Source organism: Ambystoma mexicanum, chromosome 3q, assembly GCF_040938575.1.
Source record: "Ambystoma mexicanum isolate Mex_15411 chromosome 3q, UKY_AmexF1_1, whole genome shotgun sequence".
NCBI classification, from domain to species: Eukaryota; Metazoa; Chordata; class Amphibia; order Caudata; family Ambystomatidae; genus Ambystoma; species Ambystoma mexicanum.
The window spans coordinates 1,219,132,642-1,219,152,503 of NC_090926.1; the positions used below are offsets into that span (position 1 = coordinate 1,219,132,642).

The following is a 19,862-nucleotide window of genomic DNA, read 5'->3' on the forward strand; positions in this document are numbered from 1 at the left end:
TTATTTTATACATGAATACAAATTGTTAACAGGGACACATTTTGTTGAATGTGACCTGCCAGGGAACATGTTGCTGGAAGGCGATGGCAGTTGCCTTGGCTCTGACCGCATGGGCATGCATGTTGGCCAGCGTTGGCTTTTGCTGTCCCGTAGACTTCTTTGATGGCAGAGACCACAGGCTATGGAGGCGTTGGATGCCGGATACCCCGGTCTTGAAGGTGAATAGAGTGTCCGACTTGTGGAAGCTCTTCGTCCTGTCCAAGTAGAATTTCAGTGCACGCCTGCTGTCAAGGCAGTGCAGAACTCTGCGCCTCATACAGAGAGGAGTCCAGAGTCAGCCAAGCAGTGCTGCGCAACCTGTTCGCTTGAAGGTGAGCCTGGTGAGGAGGGGCAAGCGATGCTTAAGGTTGAGCCTTGCCACCTCCCGTGGTTGTGCATGTGTGTACTGCTATATACTTTATTCATGTGAATCCATGCTGGAGAAGTTACAAGTTACTTACCAGTAACTGTTCTCCAGCATGGGTCTGGCATGGATTCACATGCGAACCCTCCCGCCTACCCCTCTGCGGCTCTTCTCTTGGCCCTACTGTCACTTTATGTGCTACCAAATCTGAAGATGGCTGCCAGAGGGGCTTGGGTAGAGGGTAGTCATTGGATGGGGCAGTATGACCCAGAGACCACTGATTGGTTGTTAGGAGAAAGACAGTTCAGATGTGAAACCGATTTTCTCTTTACCGAGGATTCCCAGTATGCGATGGGGAAGATTCAGGTGCATGCATGCTAGACCCCATGCTGGAGAAGTGTCCACATCTACACCTGAATGGGCGAGATGCGCCGGAAAAGAGGGTTAATGCCATTAGTCTGCCCAGTGGCAGGACCTGGTCCACTTGCTCTTACACCGGGCCCTGGTTTTGCACCTGGCGCCATGCATGATCTCCAGATTAGCTTGAGGCCAAGGTGCCGAAGCGTTACCTGCTTAGGTACCACGCTGTGAGGGCTAGTTTCCATGGGGTGAATGATCCTGCCCCCCCTGCTGTGCCACAAGATGTGCTGGGCCCTTCGAGAGGTGCATCAGGGCACCTCAGAGGCAGAGGAGCTCCGAAAACCATGGCTGGCCAGCCACCACAGAGCGATCGGAATGATGAGTCGTTGGTGCGACTCCTTGATCTTGCAAATTACCCTGTGGATCAGGGGAGTGGGCGCAAAGGTGTAGGCCTTCATGCTGGTCCACTGGAGGTGAAATGCGTCGCCCAGAGAGCCGGGTCATTGACTGCCAGGATGCGAACTGGGGGCATTTCTTGTTGTGCCAGGTGGCAAAGAGATCCACTTGGGGGTGACCCCATTTGTTGAAAAATCTCCCAAGTAACAATGTCGTTTAGCTGGCACTCAAATTGTCTGCTCCCAGCCTGCTGAGCCTGTCCGCCTCCAGGTTGGTGTCCCCTGGGATGTGGACTGCCGAGAGGGTTTTCCAAGGCCCATTCCAACATGCTGATCGCCAGTCTGCACAGAGGGGATCTGGTGCCTCCCTGCTTGCTGAAGTAGTATATGCTGGTCGAGTTGTCTGGATGAGGACAACCTTGCCCTTGAGCAGGGGTAGGAATGCTACGACCGCTAGCCAGATGATGTGGTATTCCTGCTCCTGGTGAGTCCAGGTGCCGTAGACCGAGAGTTCGTCCAGGGTGGCTCCCCAGCTCTCGAGCAAGGAGTCTGGTGATGGTGGCCTGCGGAGAGCGCCAGAAGGGCTTGCCCATCCGTAGGTTGCAGTCCATGGATCACCAAGTTCGGTCTGGGTGGAGAGATGGAGGGACGTTGATCTTGGATTGCGAGCCCCGGGCCTGCTCCATGAGGCCGCGAAGTGCAGTTGAATCCTTCTTATCCTTGTCTCGTGTGCGGCACGGCTAACAGGACCACCGCTAGTAGACCCAGGAGATGTTGGTACCACCATGCCAAGGTCACCCCTCTGCTGAGGAAGTGGGCAGTGGCCCTCTTTATGGTAGAGATCTTGTCTTCCGATGAGAAAACCCTCTCAGAGCACGTGTCCCAAATGAGTCCCAGGAATGTCAGTGGAGGTAAGAGGCTGGGATGGGAAGGCGGTACCACGTGGATACTACGGAGACAATCTTGCAAAATTCTGGCGCCAGAATTGTGCATGGAGCACAAGCCTGCGCCCCACCAGAGACACGTGGCCCCAAAGGGGGGTGCCATGCCTTCTTTCCCTCGGTGGCTGAGGGGGATTGGAAAAAGCCCTTACTCCCCCTACCCCCTCCCTTATATTGTTTGCGGCGGTTCTGAGGCGGCGAGCGGTCCGGCTGCCTGGATCTGCGTTCCTAGAAGCCGCAGAACCCTCCATATGTATGACCCTTCTGAGCGCTGCTGAGATTGGGTGTATGATTTTGGCGTAGTCTTTGTAAGAAGACTTTGCTGTTTGTGAGATGTTTTTTTGTCCAGCTCTTCGTCCGTAGAGGAGTGGAAGATGCCCCTCTCCACCCCCTCAACGGTAGATCTAGAATGCGCTCCTGGACATCGTGTTCAATTTCATTGCAGAGACAGGCTGTTCTGAGGTCTGTGGCAATGCAGATGGCACAGCCTGAGGTATCGATATGCACCACTGGATTAGATGTCATGCGCGCCACGAGCTTGGCCTCCGCTAGGCCCGCAAGCTTGAATGGCTTTGGTGGGGAGTTCCGGGAGGAAGTCTGCAATTTCCCGCCATAACTGTTTGTTGCCGGCAGCCAGCATGGCATCTGTGTTGGCCTGACGCAGGTGCAGGGAGACAGTCGATCTTGCCGTCGGCTTCCAAGATCTTCTTGCCTAGCAGCGCCTCCGAGGAGGCGGCCGAGGATGACTTAAGTCTTGGAGTAAAGTGATGCTGCAGCGATCACCGAGGAGTGTGGCTGAGGATGGGTCGAGAGCAAGAGCGTATCCCCGTCCATCTGCTTGTACTTGGCGTCCAGGTATCGGTTGACCGGCTGGACTGAGTGGGGCTTGAGCCAATCCTTCTTGGCCAGTGAGACTACATTGGTTGGCAGTGGAATCCCTGTGTTGGCCGAGGGGCATTGTGAGGACTTCAGCCAGAACACCCTCTGCCGGCTGTTCGACCTCAGGTTGGGGGAGGCCCAGGTACTCCGCCAGGCCAGCAAGACGTTCCTGGAAGGCTGAGGATGGCGTGTCTGGATCCTCCTCGTGGAGGAAGGGTAGATTGCGCTGGAGGCTTGGGTACAGGGACGGCTGCCGGCATCTGAGGAGGCGGTGGATTTGGCTGTGGAGGCGGCTGCGCCGTGGCCTGGGTGCCCAATGAAGGAGTCTGTGGTGCCTCTAGCTTGGCTGGGAGGACATCCTCTACTGCATCCTTCATAACCCCCATCTGATGAGACCTCATGAGGCCGAGAAACTTCTTGAAGAGCACCTCTTTGCTGGCCCAAGAGGTGGCCGGGTGTACAGACAGGGTAGCGGGGGGCTGCTGGAGCCACTGCGTACCCTGTCCATATGGACGCACAGGAAAGTTGCCCTGCGCAAATGAAGGGTAGTCTGTAGGCCACGTACTTGTTTGAGACCAGTCCCACCTTGACACTCGTTCTTTGCTGAATTCGTGGAATGACGCCCGACCGGTGCCCCTTTCTGGCGTGGTGGCCATTTTGTTGAGCTGCCTGCGACGTGCTGCCCAGCCTCGTCCAAGACTCTTGCGTGTGGATCACAATGCCTACCCTGCTCCTTGGGTCTCGGCCCGGTAGGTGCGACACCCTCAACCCAGGGGTCGGTACCGCTGTGTTTAGGCGTCCCCCTCAGACGTATTGCTGGCGTTAGGGCATAGCCCATTAGCCATTGTGCTGGTAAAAGGGCATAGCCCCTCGGGTACAGACCTGGTATAAGAACCTTCTGATCCCTTAACAGTGCCCGTATAGGAGGACCTCTCGACCGGAAGGCCAGTAGCTGTAAAGCCTTGGTGCACGTGCTGGTATAAGGACCTAGCCGGGCCCTCCCGTGTGGTAGAGTCCCTGGGAAGGAGTCTCCCTTGCGGGGTGCGCTGGAAAATATCAGCCCGACCTTGGGCCTGGTTCAATGCTTCACGAAGTTCTTGAGATCCTCTGGAGGCGACCTCTGGAAGAGCTCCCTCCACCTGGCTAGTCTGTTCCTCAGCGCCTTTGAGGACAGTCGCACGCCAAACATGATTGCCAACCGTGGTCTGGGCCAAGGCAACGTAGGCAGAGGGCATGGGGGTCTGAAGTTGGGAAGAGCCTGTTGCAGGATGGACACCTGCTGAACCCTGTAGAACTCGACATGCGCCGGGGAGGAGCGTGACGCCTGAAGACAGAGTACCGAGGATAGATAAGCCAAAAGACAAAGTATCCGCGTGTGGAATTACATGGCTGAAGCCAAACCCAGGAGCACTGGTGAATTCGGCCTGTTCCAGTCGATGCGGAAAAGGGTACTGAGGTGTGGCGCTGGAGGGCGGAGTCAGGGCAGTGCATGCTCCCAGGGCTACGCCACCACGTGCCTCTAAATTTAATGGGGGGGGGGGGGTTTCCGGTGAAAAAGGTTCCATCTCCCGTCGAAGGAAGGGACGCCCATGCAGTATGGAGGAAAGGGGACGGGACAAAGGACAGAGCGCTTTTCAAGAATCGGGAAAAGGATGGTAGCACAGGCTACCCTAACAAAATGAGTGGCCGTTGGGAGACTCATGCGTTAAAGTCTATGCACGCTGCAGGGGCCACCGGTAAGTGTTTTAAGTCTCTCCGGCTTTCAGGGGCTGCGTTCCAGGACCTTAGTCCGTGGCAATTTCTCTGCTGTGAAAGGATCAGGCCAGTGCCACTGAGGCTCGACTTAAGGCAAAGGGGCAGAGCAGCAAGGCACCCACGAAGCTAGTCACTACAGTATGGTGAAACAGTAATTCAAGACCTACGAATGCTAGATGCTCTTGGTCGAAACTTGAGACAACAGCGGTTCCAAGGTAAAGGTCCCGTAAAAGCTGGTCAGTTCACTGGCCGACCAAGTAACATTTCAGAAGGGGCTTATTGGCAGGCTAAGCATGAGGTGCTGAGAGTAGTTTGTCCCACTACTCCAAGGATCAAATCACCCTTGCAGGCCTTCTTTGATTGATGAGAAACAGACTCCAATGGGACAACAACAGGGTCAAGGTGCCAAACCTTCTAGCGGTTCCACGGATCTGCTTCTTCAGTTCAGGATACTTTGCTCCTTTAATAGGTTTGGTGTGAACGCAGAAGATAGACCTGGAATAGGTTTAGTGTGACTTAACCTATCCAGAATCTCCTTCGTGCCAAAATGAGGAGAAACCATATGAGAGCTGCATGCATTCAACCATTCCGTGGACCAATCACGGACCATATTGGTCCCAGCACACCAGACATCCTGGCACCCAGCATGTGTATTGAACTGGACTGCTCCAGTGCACATCCTGGACACGCACACAATGCATGCAAAGGCCAGAAAAGCTTCGGTTTGTGCGGGGGTCTGCATTGCCAAATAAGGAATTTGCTGGGTCTGCTCGACCGGGGGACGGCAAAGGGACAAAACGTCAAAGGACCTTGTGGCATGGCCATTTTATGCACTGGCCACTTTCCTGGGCAAACACCATCAACCATTGAAAAGAGTAAAAAATGCTTTAATGTTAAAGGTTACTTGTACTGCGCACTATCACCACTGGAGTGGTCCCCGTGGCTGATCTAAAAAAAAAAAAAGACTGAAACAGGGAGGCTGTGGGAGCTGTTAGTATGGTGCAGTTGGAATAAGAAAGTGAGATGTTCTGTTGGCAGCTTCACGTCAGTTTCTACCTTCGCTGAGCTTAGGCATGATTTACGAGAGAGATTCCCGTGTGCAATTGTGCATGGTTCAGTGTTTGTATGCTGTTGCAGTGTGAAGTACGTGCGGTTTGCTTTAGAGATTTAGTTGTCCGAGGTTCTGGAGAAGATTGTGGGAAAATGAGGTTCCAACTAGTTCCCTTCCGATTCTGGGGTGAAGACAAGTTTAGTAGTTTTCTGAATTCCAGATCCATGTATTGTGTATGTTTTTTGGTAGGGCATTCCATGTTTTAGGCGCAAAGTGCGAGAAAGATGCTCCTCGAATGTTTTGCTTGATCTAGTGGTCTTGCTGGATGGTAGATTTGAAAAGTAACTGTCATTCACCAAAAATCCTCAGGGTGGCTAGGGCCTTAAAAACGAAAAAAAAAAACCCCAGCACACTGTACTCGAAGGTACATTGTGCACTGACAATGTTGCCAAGAAATGGAAAAGCGAAGGACTAAGGGAAGCACAGTCCAAAGAGCATGTCAGTTTCCCCTTAACAAAATGAGCCAAATTCCAACGGATTAGAGCAGAAGGCTGGGCTCCACTGGTAAGTCGGGCTAGGATGGTCAGACAAAAACAAAGTTAGGGGGTTCGCAACTGGAGGTACAATTACCCATATATGGAAATCTTCAGTCATAAACCCCTAAACTCTTTTACAGCAAGAGTTGGGTTATACCATGGATACCTTTCAGAAGAGTGGAACACAATTCTAACTTTGTATACTTTCCTGTTTTTAGAAAAGCACTAAGCAGTTCAGGATAAGCTAAACACAATGGTATACTTTTAGAATGTCAGCAGCTATTCAAGGTAAGTAACCCATATTGGTAGACTTACACTTATTCAGTTTCAGAAGAAACATCAACTCAATTACTTTCTAGAAGAGCAAAGTTAAGTAAATAACTTTGCATACTTTTCAGAGGGGCCAATAAACTCAAAAGTAAAAACTTAGTAACACTTTGTAACTTATTCCATTAAGGAATCAATATTACACCCAAACACCTTACTTTGCAACACTTGTAATATAAGGCCTTCCCTATTCTAAGGCATGAGTGATCTCGGAGGCAGAAGATGGAACCTGGTGGTCCAGGAGCCAACAGTAGGCAGGTCAGTATAGAGCTCAGATGCAGTAAGGTCAGTTCCAGAGGATATAAGGAAGTTACTTACTTGTAACTGTTCTCCAGCATGGGTCTGGCATGGATTCACAAGCTCCTAGAGAATATTCCTAGTCAGGCTGGGAATCCTTAGTAAAGAAAAAAAAAATCTGTTTCACTTCTGAACTTTATCCAAACAACCAATCACTGGTCTCTGGGTCATACTGCCCCCAGCCAATGACTGCCCTCTACCCAAGCCCCTCCTCTGGCAGCCATCCTCGGATTTGGTAGCACATAAAGTGGCAGTAGGACCAAGAGAAGAGCCGCAGAGGGGTAGGCGGGAGGGTTTGCATGTGAATCCATGCCAGACCCATGCTGGAGCATAACAGTTACAGTTAAGTAACTTGTTCTTTCTCAAGCATGGGGTCAGGCACAGATTCACATGCTAATGAATAAATACATAGCAGTACACATGCACAACATTAAGCATCTCTTACCTCCTCACCAGGCTCACCTTCAAGCAACCAAATTGCTCAGCACTGCCTGGCCGACTCTGGACTCCTCCCTGGAATCTGTCGATGCAGTAGAACTTCGTGAAGGTGTGAGTCGACCTGCACGTAGCAGCCCTGCAGATGTCTAGAACGCTGTAGTTGCAGCGATCACTCTGGTCGAATGGACTGATGGCCAGGCAACGGTCGGTTTGCCAACCGGTGACAATGGGTGATGCGGCCGAAGAGCCTCCTGGAAGGAAGCCTTGGAGGGGGGCTTTCCCGTGATTCACAGGCCCAAAGTTCAAAGTTGTGGCGTCTTCTGGAAACGTTGTGTGGTCCGTCGTCACTGCCCCGTTGCTCCTCGCTGTCACCTTCGTCACCGCCCTCGTTGGGAACCCTCCTGTAGGGCCTGCTCTCAACGCATCTACCCTCCAGGAGAACCGGGAGGTTGGTGAGCTCTTCCGCTGGAGGAAGTGGCAGTGCCCTGTAGGACTACCGTGCCTCCCTACCCTCTCTGCAACCAAGGGAGACGGTGAAATGATGGGCATCATCTTCTCCGGAGTCTTTTCGATGGGCTAGAAAGAGGACTCCCTCCTGGCAGGTAGGGATACTCTCGCCTTCGGGGCCGTGCCCTGCGAATATGCGCCAGCGGCCTTCACCTGGGTCTTTGCAGTCTTAGCCGAGACCGCGCTCTTCACCTTAGGGCAGAGGTCTTGGGCGCAGCCGCATCCGGGGGGGACGTCAGAGCCCAGCATGAAATGTAATGTTTTTTTAGATTGGAGGAAATGGGAAAGGGCAGCTCACATCACATGGTCAGACTGGAACATAAAACGGTCTTAGCCACCAATGAAAAAATGGCCAACAGTTGCAAATGGATATTCAGTCCTTTAGTCAAACTGTTTGAATAGTATACAAGGGGTTGTTTTTCAAATGTAAACAAATGGTGATATTTAAAGAATATTTATTCTGCAACAATGGCCAAAACTACTAGCTGCATAGTGAGGTAACTCCTCAAACTGGCACACATTGGCCAAAAAAGTGGCCCATTTTGACTGACCTACACTAGCATTTTGCATTTTTATTACGGTGATCACCCTATTACCCTATAGGCCAGTCCAAGCCTGCCGGCTCATCCATAATGTGTGAGGGGGGGGCGTCCACCCACTGGTCACCTCACCCATTATGGAGGAGCCGAGGAGCCAGCCCAGTGAAACACTGAGCACTCACTCCCGTTTTTTCCAGCTGAGGGAGTGCTCCTGGGCTGGCTGAACTATCAAAGGGAAACACGGTTTGCCTTTGACAGTTAATTTCCCCAGGCACACATGATCACTGAGCCATGCAACAATGGGGGTGTTTTGCTTCACCATTCTTGCATAGCTCATTGGAAATGCTGGCTGGGGTACTGCATGCATGTATGTATGTGCAAGGGTGTGCTCCTGCGCCTCCTCGCGCATACAGGCACAGCAACCGTGAGCGGGGCATTTTAGCAAACACGCGCAGGCCCCTGCAGAAGGCACGTTTATGGCGATTTATTTTTATTTTTTATTTAAATGTGTATGGATGTGTGTATGCTTGTGTTAATGGACTGGTGGGAGTAGGATGGGCGGCAGCCCTGGGATAGTGGTGGGGAGAGCCCAGGGTCAGTACTGGGAGTAGGGTGTTGTGACGGCACGCAAAAGTTCATAGTGATACATACTGTCCATCTGGCACTTTTGGGGGGGCCCCGACCTGCCCAAACTTTGTTCAGGGGGGCCCAGGCCAAAAAAGTTTGAAGACCACTGCCTTAGGAGGTTTGGGGCTCCACTCCCCCTTGGACCTCTGTCGGGCCGGTCTGGGTCTTCTCCAAAAGCTTGCCCGCGTGGTCCGACTTCCACCTCTTTGAAGAACAGGAGCATTGGCTTGTGGTGAAAAGGTGCTGGAGACGCTGAACTCACCCTGACCGCTGAGGAGCTCGTCGCAACAGCACTCCCGGAGGCAGTGAACTCGCAGTGCTTGGCCTGGTGTTGGGCCCCCACAGGTGGGGCACCCTCAAAGGTCTTAGAAGACTGCTGAGCCTTCTTCTGGGCAGGGGAGCCATGCTGCCGGGACTCACCCAGAGCAGGGGCCTTGGCCTGCAGCCACTCGTTGAGGCGCTTGAGTCGGTCGGCGGCACCATCTCCAGACAAGCCACGCAGTCGTCCTCCACATGAGTCTGCTCCGAATGCAGGCAGTAGAGGCACAGGGAATGTCCATCGTCGGAAGAGATGTCCCGTAGGTTGCAGCCGGGGCAAACCAAAGAGAGGCACAGAGTCCTCCTCTGCCATGTCCACGCAGTGTAGGCCTTGAAGCTTCTGGAATCCTCCAAGCATAAACGACGAAAATCCACCTTTGAGGGGCACTGGACAATCTGAAAACTGGTCCCCTCTCATCAGAAGGTTGAGATTGACTGAAAAAGCAAAAAAAAAACTCGAAAACCCCTCCCCTACAAAACGCAGTAAAAGCTCGAGAGCTATAGTACGAGGTCTCCCAACACTTGAACGTGCAGTAAAAACCTGAAGATGGCTGCCAGAAGAGGGGCTTAGGTAGAAGGCCGTCATTGGCTGGGGGGCAGTATGGCCAGGGACCAGTGATTAGTTGTTAGGAGAAAGACAGTTCAGAAGTGAAACAGATTTTCTCTTTACTGAGGATTCCTGAACCAACTGGGAAGATTCATTAGCATGCCAGATCTCATGCTGGAGAAGTACAGGCTTCAGAGTTAGTAGAAAGGGTTCAGGGACTCTGTAGAAGGCTCCCTAGATGCGTTCCAGTGTAAGACTGGGCGAACAGTATAGGTGAACGCCTAAACAAAATCACCCACTCAGCTACAAATGCTTTAAGTACTACCCCTCAGCCACACTACCTTCGCAGCGAAGGAGTTCTTGCAGACGGACCCCTTCACGATGTCTGGATTCTTGAGTGTGGTGAAAACTGACACTGGATGGGAACTTGCAGCAGCAGTCAAACAGAAAGGCTCAAAGGGATGCTTCAGTGCTTTTCAGCGCCCTGTGGATTTGGCGCCTAAGGTACCAGATGAAAAAGGGGGTTGTTTGCGGTCATTCTCCTCTGGTGAGGTGACTTCAAGTAGTCTAATTGTGTCTCTGGAGGTCCAGCAGGAATCCAAAGTTTCAGCGAAAATCTGACTTCCGAAGACGTTGCTCAGCACTCTGGCTCGAGGTCCCAGTGTATTGGCGGTTTGCAGCCCAGGATGGGCACAGAGTCATCGGATGGCTAATTCTGCAGGTCTCAAGACTGAACGCACCAAACACTCTTGGTCGGAGTCGTGTTCAAAACAGGCTCTGGTTACACAGCAGACCTCTCCAGTCACTGGAATCAGCTACAGCAGACTATTCTTCAGATTCAGCTCCAGTTGTCAACTTGTCTTCAGCTTCCAGAATCTGACAGTTACACAGGAACCCACCCACTGCTGCAAATTCTCCCAGCAGTTTACAGAAAGAGGCAGATGGCTGTCAACTCAAGACAGTCCGGCCCCACCGTGGGAACTGGTTTCGCTCATGTATACCAGAAGACAAAGGGCGGCAGAGTTGGACTCCTCCCTCACTTACTGCCTTCAGACACTCCGGAGCCTCAGCGTGCTACAGAAAGGGTTCCCGCAGAATACAAAATTTCAACCAGGACAACCTCCACACAGGAAGGAGTAAGGACCAAGAAGGGTCAAGCACACTACACATGGCGAAAAAAAGAAGCCCCCGTTCTAGCAGAATGGTGATCCTTCTGTGCATTACCACAGCCGATTTGACACCATGCATGCAATATTAAAACAAAAGTCTAAATTAAGTCCACTGCCACCAGCCAGAATAGCAAGCTAGTCACAATAACAAATGTTAGTAGTGAGAATAGGGATACTATGCATCTCCCCAGCACTCCACATAAGGTAGTGTGTGCTGCGATCACTAAAAGCCTATACCCATGAGAATAGTAATTCTGCACGATAAATCAAGAAATTAAAGGGAAGCCCAAAGGGCAACCCAGCACCACTACAGTGTTATGTGTTACAATAAGGAACAAGTTACTTACCTGTAACTGTTCTCCAGCATGGATTCACATGCTCATGAATATTCCCCGTCGTAAGGATGGGGAATCCTCGGTAAAGGAAAAAGAAACTAGTATCAGTTTCGTTTCTGATCTGTCTTTCTCAGTAGTAACCAATCACTGGCCTCTGGGTCATACTGCCCCAAGGCAATGACTGCCCTCTCCCTAAGCCCCGCCTCTGGCAGCTATCTTCAGATTTGGTAGCATGCAAAGTGGCAGTATGACCAAGTGAAAAACCGTAGAGGGGCAGGGAGGGTTCGCATGTGAATCCATGCCAGACCCATGCTGGAGAACAACTCTAACAGTAACTTGTTCCTTCTCCAGCATGGGGTCTGGCATGGATTCACATGCTCATGAATATAAAAATACATAGCGGTACACATGCACAACCACGGGAGGTGGCAAGGCTCAACATTAAGCATCTCTTACCTCCTCACCAGGCTCACCTTAAGCAAACAGGTTGCGCAGTACTGCCTGGCCGACTCTGGACTCCTCCCTGGAATCCCGGTAGAATCTCGTGAAGGTGTGCGTCGACTTCCACGTAGCAGCCCTGCAGATGTACAGCAGGTTCACACCAGACAAGAACGCCATGGTAGCAGCAATCGCTCTGGTCGAGTGGGCTCTCGGACGGCCGGGCAACGGTCGGTTTGACAACCGATGACAATGCATGATGCAGCCGGAGAGCCACCTGGAAATGGAAGCCTTCGAGAGCGCCTTCCCTTGGTTCACAGGTCCAAAGTTCACAAACAGCTGTGATGTCTTCCGAAAACTTCCGTTCGGTCCACGTAGGACTTCAGCGCTCTAGCCACATCCAGCAAGTGCAAGGTCCTCTCGGCCGGAGACGAAGGGAAGAAAACAGGTAACACCAAGGGCTCGTTGAGGTGGAAGTCCGACGGCACCTTGGGCAGAAACGAGGGGTGCATCCTCAGCACCACCCTTGTGTCATGAAAAGTCTGGAGGCTTGCAGGATAGGGCCTGGATCTCTCCCACTCGCCATGCGGAGGTGATGGCCACAAGAAACGCAGTCTTCCACGACAGGAATCAGCGGCGCCAAATGCAGGGGCTCGAATGGCGCCCCCATGAGCCTGGTCAGCACCACGTTGAGTTCCCACGCCGGGGCAGGGGCCTTCACCGGCGGGAACAATCAGATCAGTCCCTTCATAAATTCCTCCACCAGGACACCCGTCCTGTGGTTCTGGTGTATCGGGAGATCGCAGCCAGATGTATGGCGTGAGCCAGTCCAGCCTTGGCCAGCGACAGTAGGTACGGCAGCACTTGAGGGGCCGCAATCCGTAGAGGGTTAATCTTCTGTGCACGGCACCAGACAGAGAACCTCTTCCACTTATGTCCGTAGCAGTTGGACGCCCTGGCTTTTGCAAGAACCTCTTTGCAGTCAGCCAGGCTATCGTACCCTCCAAACTCTAGCGCTGCAGGAGCCAGGCCTGCAAGTTCAGCGACTCCGGGTCATGATGAAGTATGGCGCCTCCTTCTTTGGAGAGAAGATCTGCGTCCGTCAGCAGCTTGACTGGTGGGGACGCTGACAAGTCCAGAAGGTCTCGGAACCAGATCTGCCTCGGCCACACTGGTGCGACCAGGATCATCCTGCACCGGGACCTCTTGAGCTGGTTGACTAGTCGGAGCAGAGGGAACGCATAAAGGAACAGGCCTTCCCATGGGAACGAGAAAGCCTCGCCCATGCTCCTCGGCAGGGGAAACCTGCTGGCGAACCTCTGGCACTTTGAGTTTGTCGCCATCATGAACAGGTCGATCTGGCGTTCCCCCCCCATCATCATCGGAAGAGTCGATCCACTTCATCCTGACTTAGTTCCCTGCTGGGTGAGTCGGCGATGAGGTTTATCCCTGACAGATGAAAGGGCACCAGAAACATCCCTTGGGCGACGGCCCAATGCCACAGATGCTGGGCTTCCTTGGAGAGGGCTGGGGATCTGGTTCCTCCCTCCCTGCTTCCGGATGTAGAACATCGTGGTGGTGTTGTCGGTGAAAATTCTCACCACCTTGCCCTTGAGGGACGGGAGAAAGGACCCGAGGGCCCAGAACACTGCACGGAGCTCCAGGATGTGGAGTTTCTCCTTCGGGAGCTAAAGGCTTCTTGCGTGAAGATCTCCGGTGTGCGCTCCCCAGCCTTCCAGGGAGGCATCGGTCACCGTTATCTGGTGGGATGTGGTCTGAAAGTCTGTGCCCGCCGTCAGCTGAGCGTGGGTGCCCCACCACCGAATCGCTTGTCGGAAGGTCTCGTCGAGTGGTATCCCGTCCTCGAAGCTGCCCGTCGCTTAGATCCAGCGGGAGTCGAGAACTCTAGAAAAGGACGCATCCGAAGCCTGCACAGGCGCACAAGATATTTGCAGGACGACATCATCCCGAGGAGGGACTTGATGGACCTCACCCTGGCCAGCAGGCGCTGCACCTTGCCCAGGATGGCCTTCGTCCTTTCTTCAGACGGTGAGGCCAGGCGCGCCAGAGAAATAGTGCGACTTGCGACGGGACCAGGTGGGATTTGGGAAAGCTGATGGAGAATCCCATGTCCTAGAGCAGCTGGACCGTCTTTGCTGTGTGATCCACGGCGAGCTCCCTTGTCCCTGCTCTGATGAGCCAGTCGTCCAGGTAGGGGTAGATGTGGATCTTGGCGAACACCCTGGGTGCCGCCTTCAATCGGAACTGCAGGGCCTTGAACTGGTAGTGCCGTCCTTGGACCACGAACCTGAGGAACTTCGGTGACCTTTCATAATGGGGATGGGGATGTGGAAGTACGCATCCTCCAAATCCAACGACAGGAAATTGCCCTCCTCCAGTTGTCCCAGCACGTGCTGGAGGGTGACCATCCGGAACTTCTGTGCCTTGATGTACTTGTTCAGCCGTCGCAGGTCCAGGATGGGGCGCCATCTTCCTGTCTTTTTTTTACCAGGAAGTACCTCGAGTATACTCCGGAGCCTCGGAGCCTCTTCGGGACGAGCTCGAGGGCACCTTTTCTGAGCAACGCCCTCATCTCCAAAAGTAGTTGAGGGACGGGATTTTCCTTCCTGACTATGTGTGGAATGCGGGGGCACTTTTTTTTTTAGAAATTAGAGGGCGTGCCCCTGGGCCAGAGCGTCCAGCACCCAACGGTCAGCGGAGATGGACTCCCACATGCTGATGAACTTCGCCAGCCGGCCTCCCACCGGGGTGCTTCGGTGGGGGCCCAACCACGCTGTCGGTTCAATCTTGCTTGGCGGACGCTTTGCCGCCTTGGCCTCCCTGGCGACGACGGCAGCTCTTCGGGGCAGAGCTGAAAAAGCTTGGATGCTCTGGCGATCACTGCATGGAAAGATCTGATCTCAGCGGACGGGGAGGCCCGGGCTGGTGATGGGCGCTCTGTCCCGTCACCGCCGTTGGTACCGTCATGGCAGTGTCTGTTCCCGTGTCATCCCCAGGGACGGGGACATGGTTAAAGGCCAAGCAGGCCGCGAGGGCTGAGAAGGCGGGGCTGGGTGGATCCGTCTTCTCTTGTTCGGGGGCTTCCCGCCGGGACCGGCTCTGGTTCCTCCGTCGGACCTGGTACCGGGTCCTCTGTCGGTAAGGGCAATCTCGTCCATCTCTGAACATAAGGATTGTATTGCCAACAAAATGGCCGCCGAGTTATCCTGAGGCTCTGGAAGAGACGGCTGACTAGGACCCTCACTGGTGCTGCCGTCACTCTCGTGGGGACGGGCCTCTTGGACACCCTCGTTGAGGACTTCTGCCAGCTCCTCCTCAGATGTGTCAGTGTCCACAATGGCCACCCCCCTCCCTCTTTCTGCCGGGGTCTTCACGGGGGTCTTTTCGATGGGTCTGAAAGAGGCTTCCCTCCACGGAGGCAGGGAGACTCTGGCCCTGAGGCCGCCTCCACAGGCTGCTCCAGGGCCGTGACTCCCTCGATAGAGGCCTTGGCCGGGTGAATCAAGTCCTTCCCATGGGGCGGGGGGGTATCACCGCCTCGCTCCCCCCTCGGCCGAATCCTTCGAGATCGACCGGGGCCTCCCCAGCGGCTTACCCGAGTTCTCGGAATTCCTCTTCCCCGAAACAGAGCGTTGGCTCGTGGTTGATGGTGCCGGTGAAGAGCCCGACCGCTCGGCGCCCGCAGACTCGCAGTGCTTTGCCTTCTGTTAGGCCCCTGTCGCCGGGGGCCCAGAAGATGTTGGTCCCTGATGGTCCGTTCCGACATGATCCTGCAAAACGCACAGTCCTTCTCCACGTACGTTTTGTCCTCATGAAGGCAGTAGAGACATTTCGAATGCTCGTTCTCCTTGAACATATTCTGTAGCTGGCATCCAGGGCAAACCCTGAACAGCTTTACGGGCGTCAAGCTTCCTTTCTCCTGGGCCATGTCCGGGTAGGTCGCAGAACTTCTGGAATCCTCCCAAAGAACCGCAACTCAACGAAATCTTCACCCTTGAGGGGCGTAGAAAAAAATCCGACACGGATACCCGTTAATCGGATGTAGAGACGGTGAAGCTTGAGGCTCTATTTGACTGAAAAATAAGAAATTCTTTGAAAAAAGCGCGAAAACGCAGCAAAAGCTTGAGAGCTAAACACAAGGACTCCCAACACTTGAGTGTGCAGTAAAAATCTGAAGATGGCTGCCAGAGGCAGGGCTTAGGGAGAGGGCAGTCATTGGCTGGGAGCAGTATGACCCAGAGACCAGTGATTGGTTACTACTGAGAAAGATCAGAAACGAAACTGATACTGATTTTTCTGTTCTTTACCGAGGATTCCCAGCCGGAAGACGGGGAATATTCATGAGCATGTGAATCCATGCCAGACCCCATGCTGGAGAAATACATGTGGATGCCCAAAAAGGTATAGGAAAGGATATATTCAATAATTCACTCTTTAGTCAGCAAAATGACACCCATATAAAGGGTAAAAGAAACGGTGAGTGGAGAAAAAGGTTCCCACTCAGGAACAAGGACAAATCCACAAGTCCAGCAAAAAGTGCTGGTGGTCTCACTGTGGAGGGAGATTTAGCATAATAATGAAAAAAAAACACTTGTCGAACATTTATACAGGTTAAACTAAATGGGACATCCATTAGATCTTTTATACTGCATCCAGACAACGTACATTGCTTCATGTTGACAATCACCCTAGTGCAGTTCCTGTTATCCTGGCCCTGCATTGGAACACAGATACTCGACAGCCCACCATCCCTGTAGATTCCATCTAGGCACCCAGTGAGAACGTTTCATAGCCCTGCCACCTACCATGGCTTGTGCAAGTGTCTTCTGCACCAGCGTCACACATCTCTGATAGACAGGCTCACAGTAAGGCAGAAATCCACTCTGGAGAGCAGTAGCAACAGATGACAAACACTACAGGGGGTGAAAAAAACAAGACACTTAAAACTAATGAGGTCTTACTCAAACGTTCAAGAAGCAGGCTGCCAGCTTCAAGTGGTCCCTCACCACCTCAGATTCTTACCTCAAACTCCCTCAGGATTAATAAACTCCAGATCTACAGGGGACAAATCTGCATCAAATGCTTAATGATCATGTTGCACCCCCCACCCAAATTACTGTACACCGCCACACTCCTCAGATCAGACAGTATGAAAACTACTTCCATGGTGCTAGTCAAAAGCTCTTGTTCTGCATCATATCCGGGTGAGTGGCTGTGCTAAAATTAGAATTCTAGGACATTAGAATGGACAGACCACCCACTCTCCCCTTCTACAGCAACCAGGACACTGGTTCTGGAACATTGCATATCCCTGGAAGGAGTACGAGAGCAAGGCAAAGAATTGGATAAGGCTAGTCACCGTAGTTTTACGGTCTTCTATAGACTCGCAAGCCACTTCTGGGTTAATATTCATTGCAACCACAATGTGGTCCATGTAGCAGCCTCCTGAAATAATCTGGCACAAACTCCCACTACACAAGTACAACCTCACTGCAAGGGTGACAGATTACTGCATACCCAAAGATTGACAGGGTACAACGCACTCACTTCCAAGAGCGGGAAGAGATCCTTATCTTCATCTTTCAGGTCATTCCACTTCTGGATAAGCGGCGGCATCAGCTTCTGAATGTACTCCTGCAGCAGAGCAGAGAACATTGCTTCACCATAGAGGTTTGTATTTAGAAGCACTTATCTCCCGCACATGCTCTCCCAAACCTCCACATAGGTCATGTAAATAGGTATAGAAACTGAGTTAACCACTGGTATTACAATCCTAACTGCAGAGTAAATTTAGAGAGCTAGTAGGTACTCACCGGCTGGTTCAAGTGGTGCCCCACAGAGTCTGCCAAAGTGCCAATGGCGTCATACAATATTAACAGGTTCTTATGCTGGTATTTCCCAAAAGCAAAGACAAGTGTGTCCAGAATGAAGCTCAGGTATGGAACAAGCTCTGTGCAGGCCTCCTCTTCTAAGGTTGCAAAGGCACTGCAATCCAATGTGAAAAAAGTGAGCAAGGCACCAGACTGATGTACAATTAAGCAAGGCAAACAAGAGCATTGAGCCATCACTAAGAACGTGAGTAATCTATGCCAAGTGATCGACCAGTAAGCCAGATAAGATGTACTGGTTAAACCGTGGCCACTGCTTATGTGCCATTGCAACAAAACATCAAATTTACTTATTTCAGCAACCCAAAAAGGATGGAAAGCTACCACCAAGATGTAACCCGGGAATCTGCAAGTTATTTACATTGCCTCAAAGCTCAAACCACCCCAGAAAACACCCAACTCAACTGAGAAAAGACCCAAAACGACAGAGCCAGCTGTGCAAATGGGTCATTAAGGATTTTGAATATTTCACCACAGCCCATGAAATGGACGTTAGTGGCTTCAGATAATGTGTTTGACAGGTTTAAAAAGAAACCTGCAATTTTGCATACTAGACCAAGTGCCCCCAATGCGCCAGACCGCTGCCTCCAAACAGCAGTGGATTGACTCAAGTCTGACCACAATAGATCCGGCCATGGCAGTAAGGCCCGATCGTTGGTCCCAGGCATCAAGAACTCCACTCTAGATCGGACAGTATGAATACAGTCAAAACCGGATTCAAAATGTTAAAGTGCTGCATCACACACCGAGAGCAACACTTGGCCAGAGACAATAGTACATCCTCGCCCGACCAACAGCAAAAAAACAACCTACATTTTAAACATGCGACACCGGGAATGCAACATATAACCATCAAACAGCCATTACCTGCAAGCAGCCTCCTGTACCCGTTTATTACTGTCCAGTATCCTCTTCAGCAGCTCTGTCATGAGTGGCTTCAGGTACAAATCAGGGGGCTGGCTGACCACCCAATGGGCGTAGCGGCTTAGAGTCCAGCAGGCGATTGAGCGGACAAGGGCCTTCTTGTCAGAAAGGCACTGGATCAGGTGAGGGATTAGTTCAGGGAGGTAGGGCACCATACCTTGCATGCATCCTGGAGAGAGGGGGGGGGGACACAATCTTGAATTCCAGCTCAGGAGTTTAAACTAGCCTAGTGTGGGCTCGTAACAGTATTCTTTGCAAAACACTAGGTGTCAGTGTTGATTTAGCAGAAATGGTTAGCCATGCTGAAAAGGGATCACAGGCATGTTTCTTTGGATCAGACAGTATGAATACAATCACCCTCATTTTGAGTCGGGTTAGCATGAATGCATCACGTCCAAAGAATGCCCTCCAGCAACACATGGTCACATTTGATACCACTCAATCAGGAAATTAGAAAGGTAAAATACTAAGCAACAAAGTGCAACTTCAAATTAGCTAGAATACTGCACATTTCAATACACAAAGCTCCGGAAATGGGCGGACAACTTTGCCAGCACTAACCAGAAGCATTATCCAACTTATTAGGTCTACAAAATGGATTTGAAAAGGGCATTCAAGGAACTAGAAAACGATTCCTTATTTAGCAGGAGACATCAATACAGTATATCAGTAACTGCGACTTTGATGTGCACTGGAATAAAATGGTCCACCTACCTTCTGCAATGGCACCGAGTACAAGGATACCAGACTCCTTGATGACCCACTCTGGGTGGAAGAGCAGACCTTTGAGCAGTGGGAGCAGGTGGGGCAGCAGGTCTTCTCGAAAAACATTGGCAAGAACATCAAGAGCTGCAGCAGAGCACTTTCCTGAAGATAGGAGCGAGAATGTGATTGCCAGTCACCCAAATGTTAACCAAACAAATTAGCAGTCCATGCCAAAACCTCAAGTACCCCCCTGCTCTGCGCCCTTATGCCCCTGGGTCAGTGGTGCGCGTTAATAACAAAGCATACTCTAAGTGAAGAGAGCTGCTACCGCATGCTGGATCATTCTCAGGTTGTTGGTTATAACCAATTTGCACAAATCTGTTTTTTTTGGTTCTACCTGGGAAATTGGGGTGCAGCAAGGACTGCTCCAACGCCTGCTCTTAAAACTATGTATAGTAACCA

The 19,862-nt window shown here is 52.0% G+C and overlaps 1 protein-coding gene across 2 annotated transcripts in view; it reads right to left on the reverse strand.

Moving 5' to 3' along the window:
• Nucleotides 1–19,862, reverse strand: part of TNPO2 (transportin 2) — a 120,683-nt gene that overhangs the window by 54,673 nt on the left and 46,148 nt on the right. For both annotated transcript variants that reach the window (XM_069604115.1, XM_069604114.1), the window contains exons 12-16: nt 19,410–19,562; nt 18,639–18,864; nt 17,697–17,868; nt 17,431–17,517; nt 16,689–16,796 (exon numbers count right to left, since the gene is read on the reverse strand). In XM_069604115.1, the coding sequence (XP_069460216.1) occupies nt 16,689–16,796; nt 17,431–17,517; nt 17,697–17,868; nt 18,639–18,864; nt 19,410–19,562 (746 nt within the window). The remainder of the gene's footprint in view (nt 1–16,688; nt 16,797–17,430; nt 17,518–17,696; nt 17,869–18,638; nt 18,865–19,409; nt 19,563–19,862) is intronic.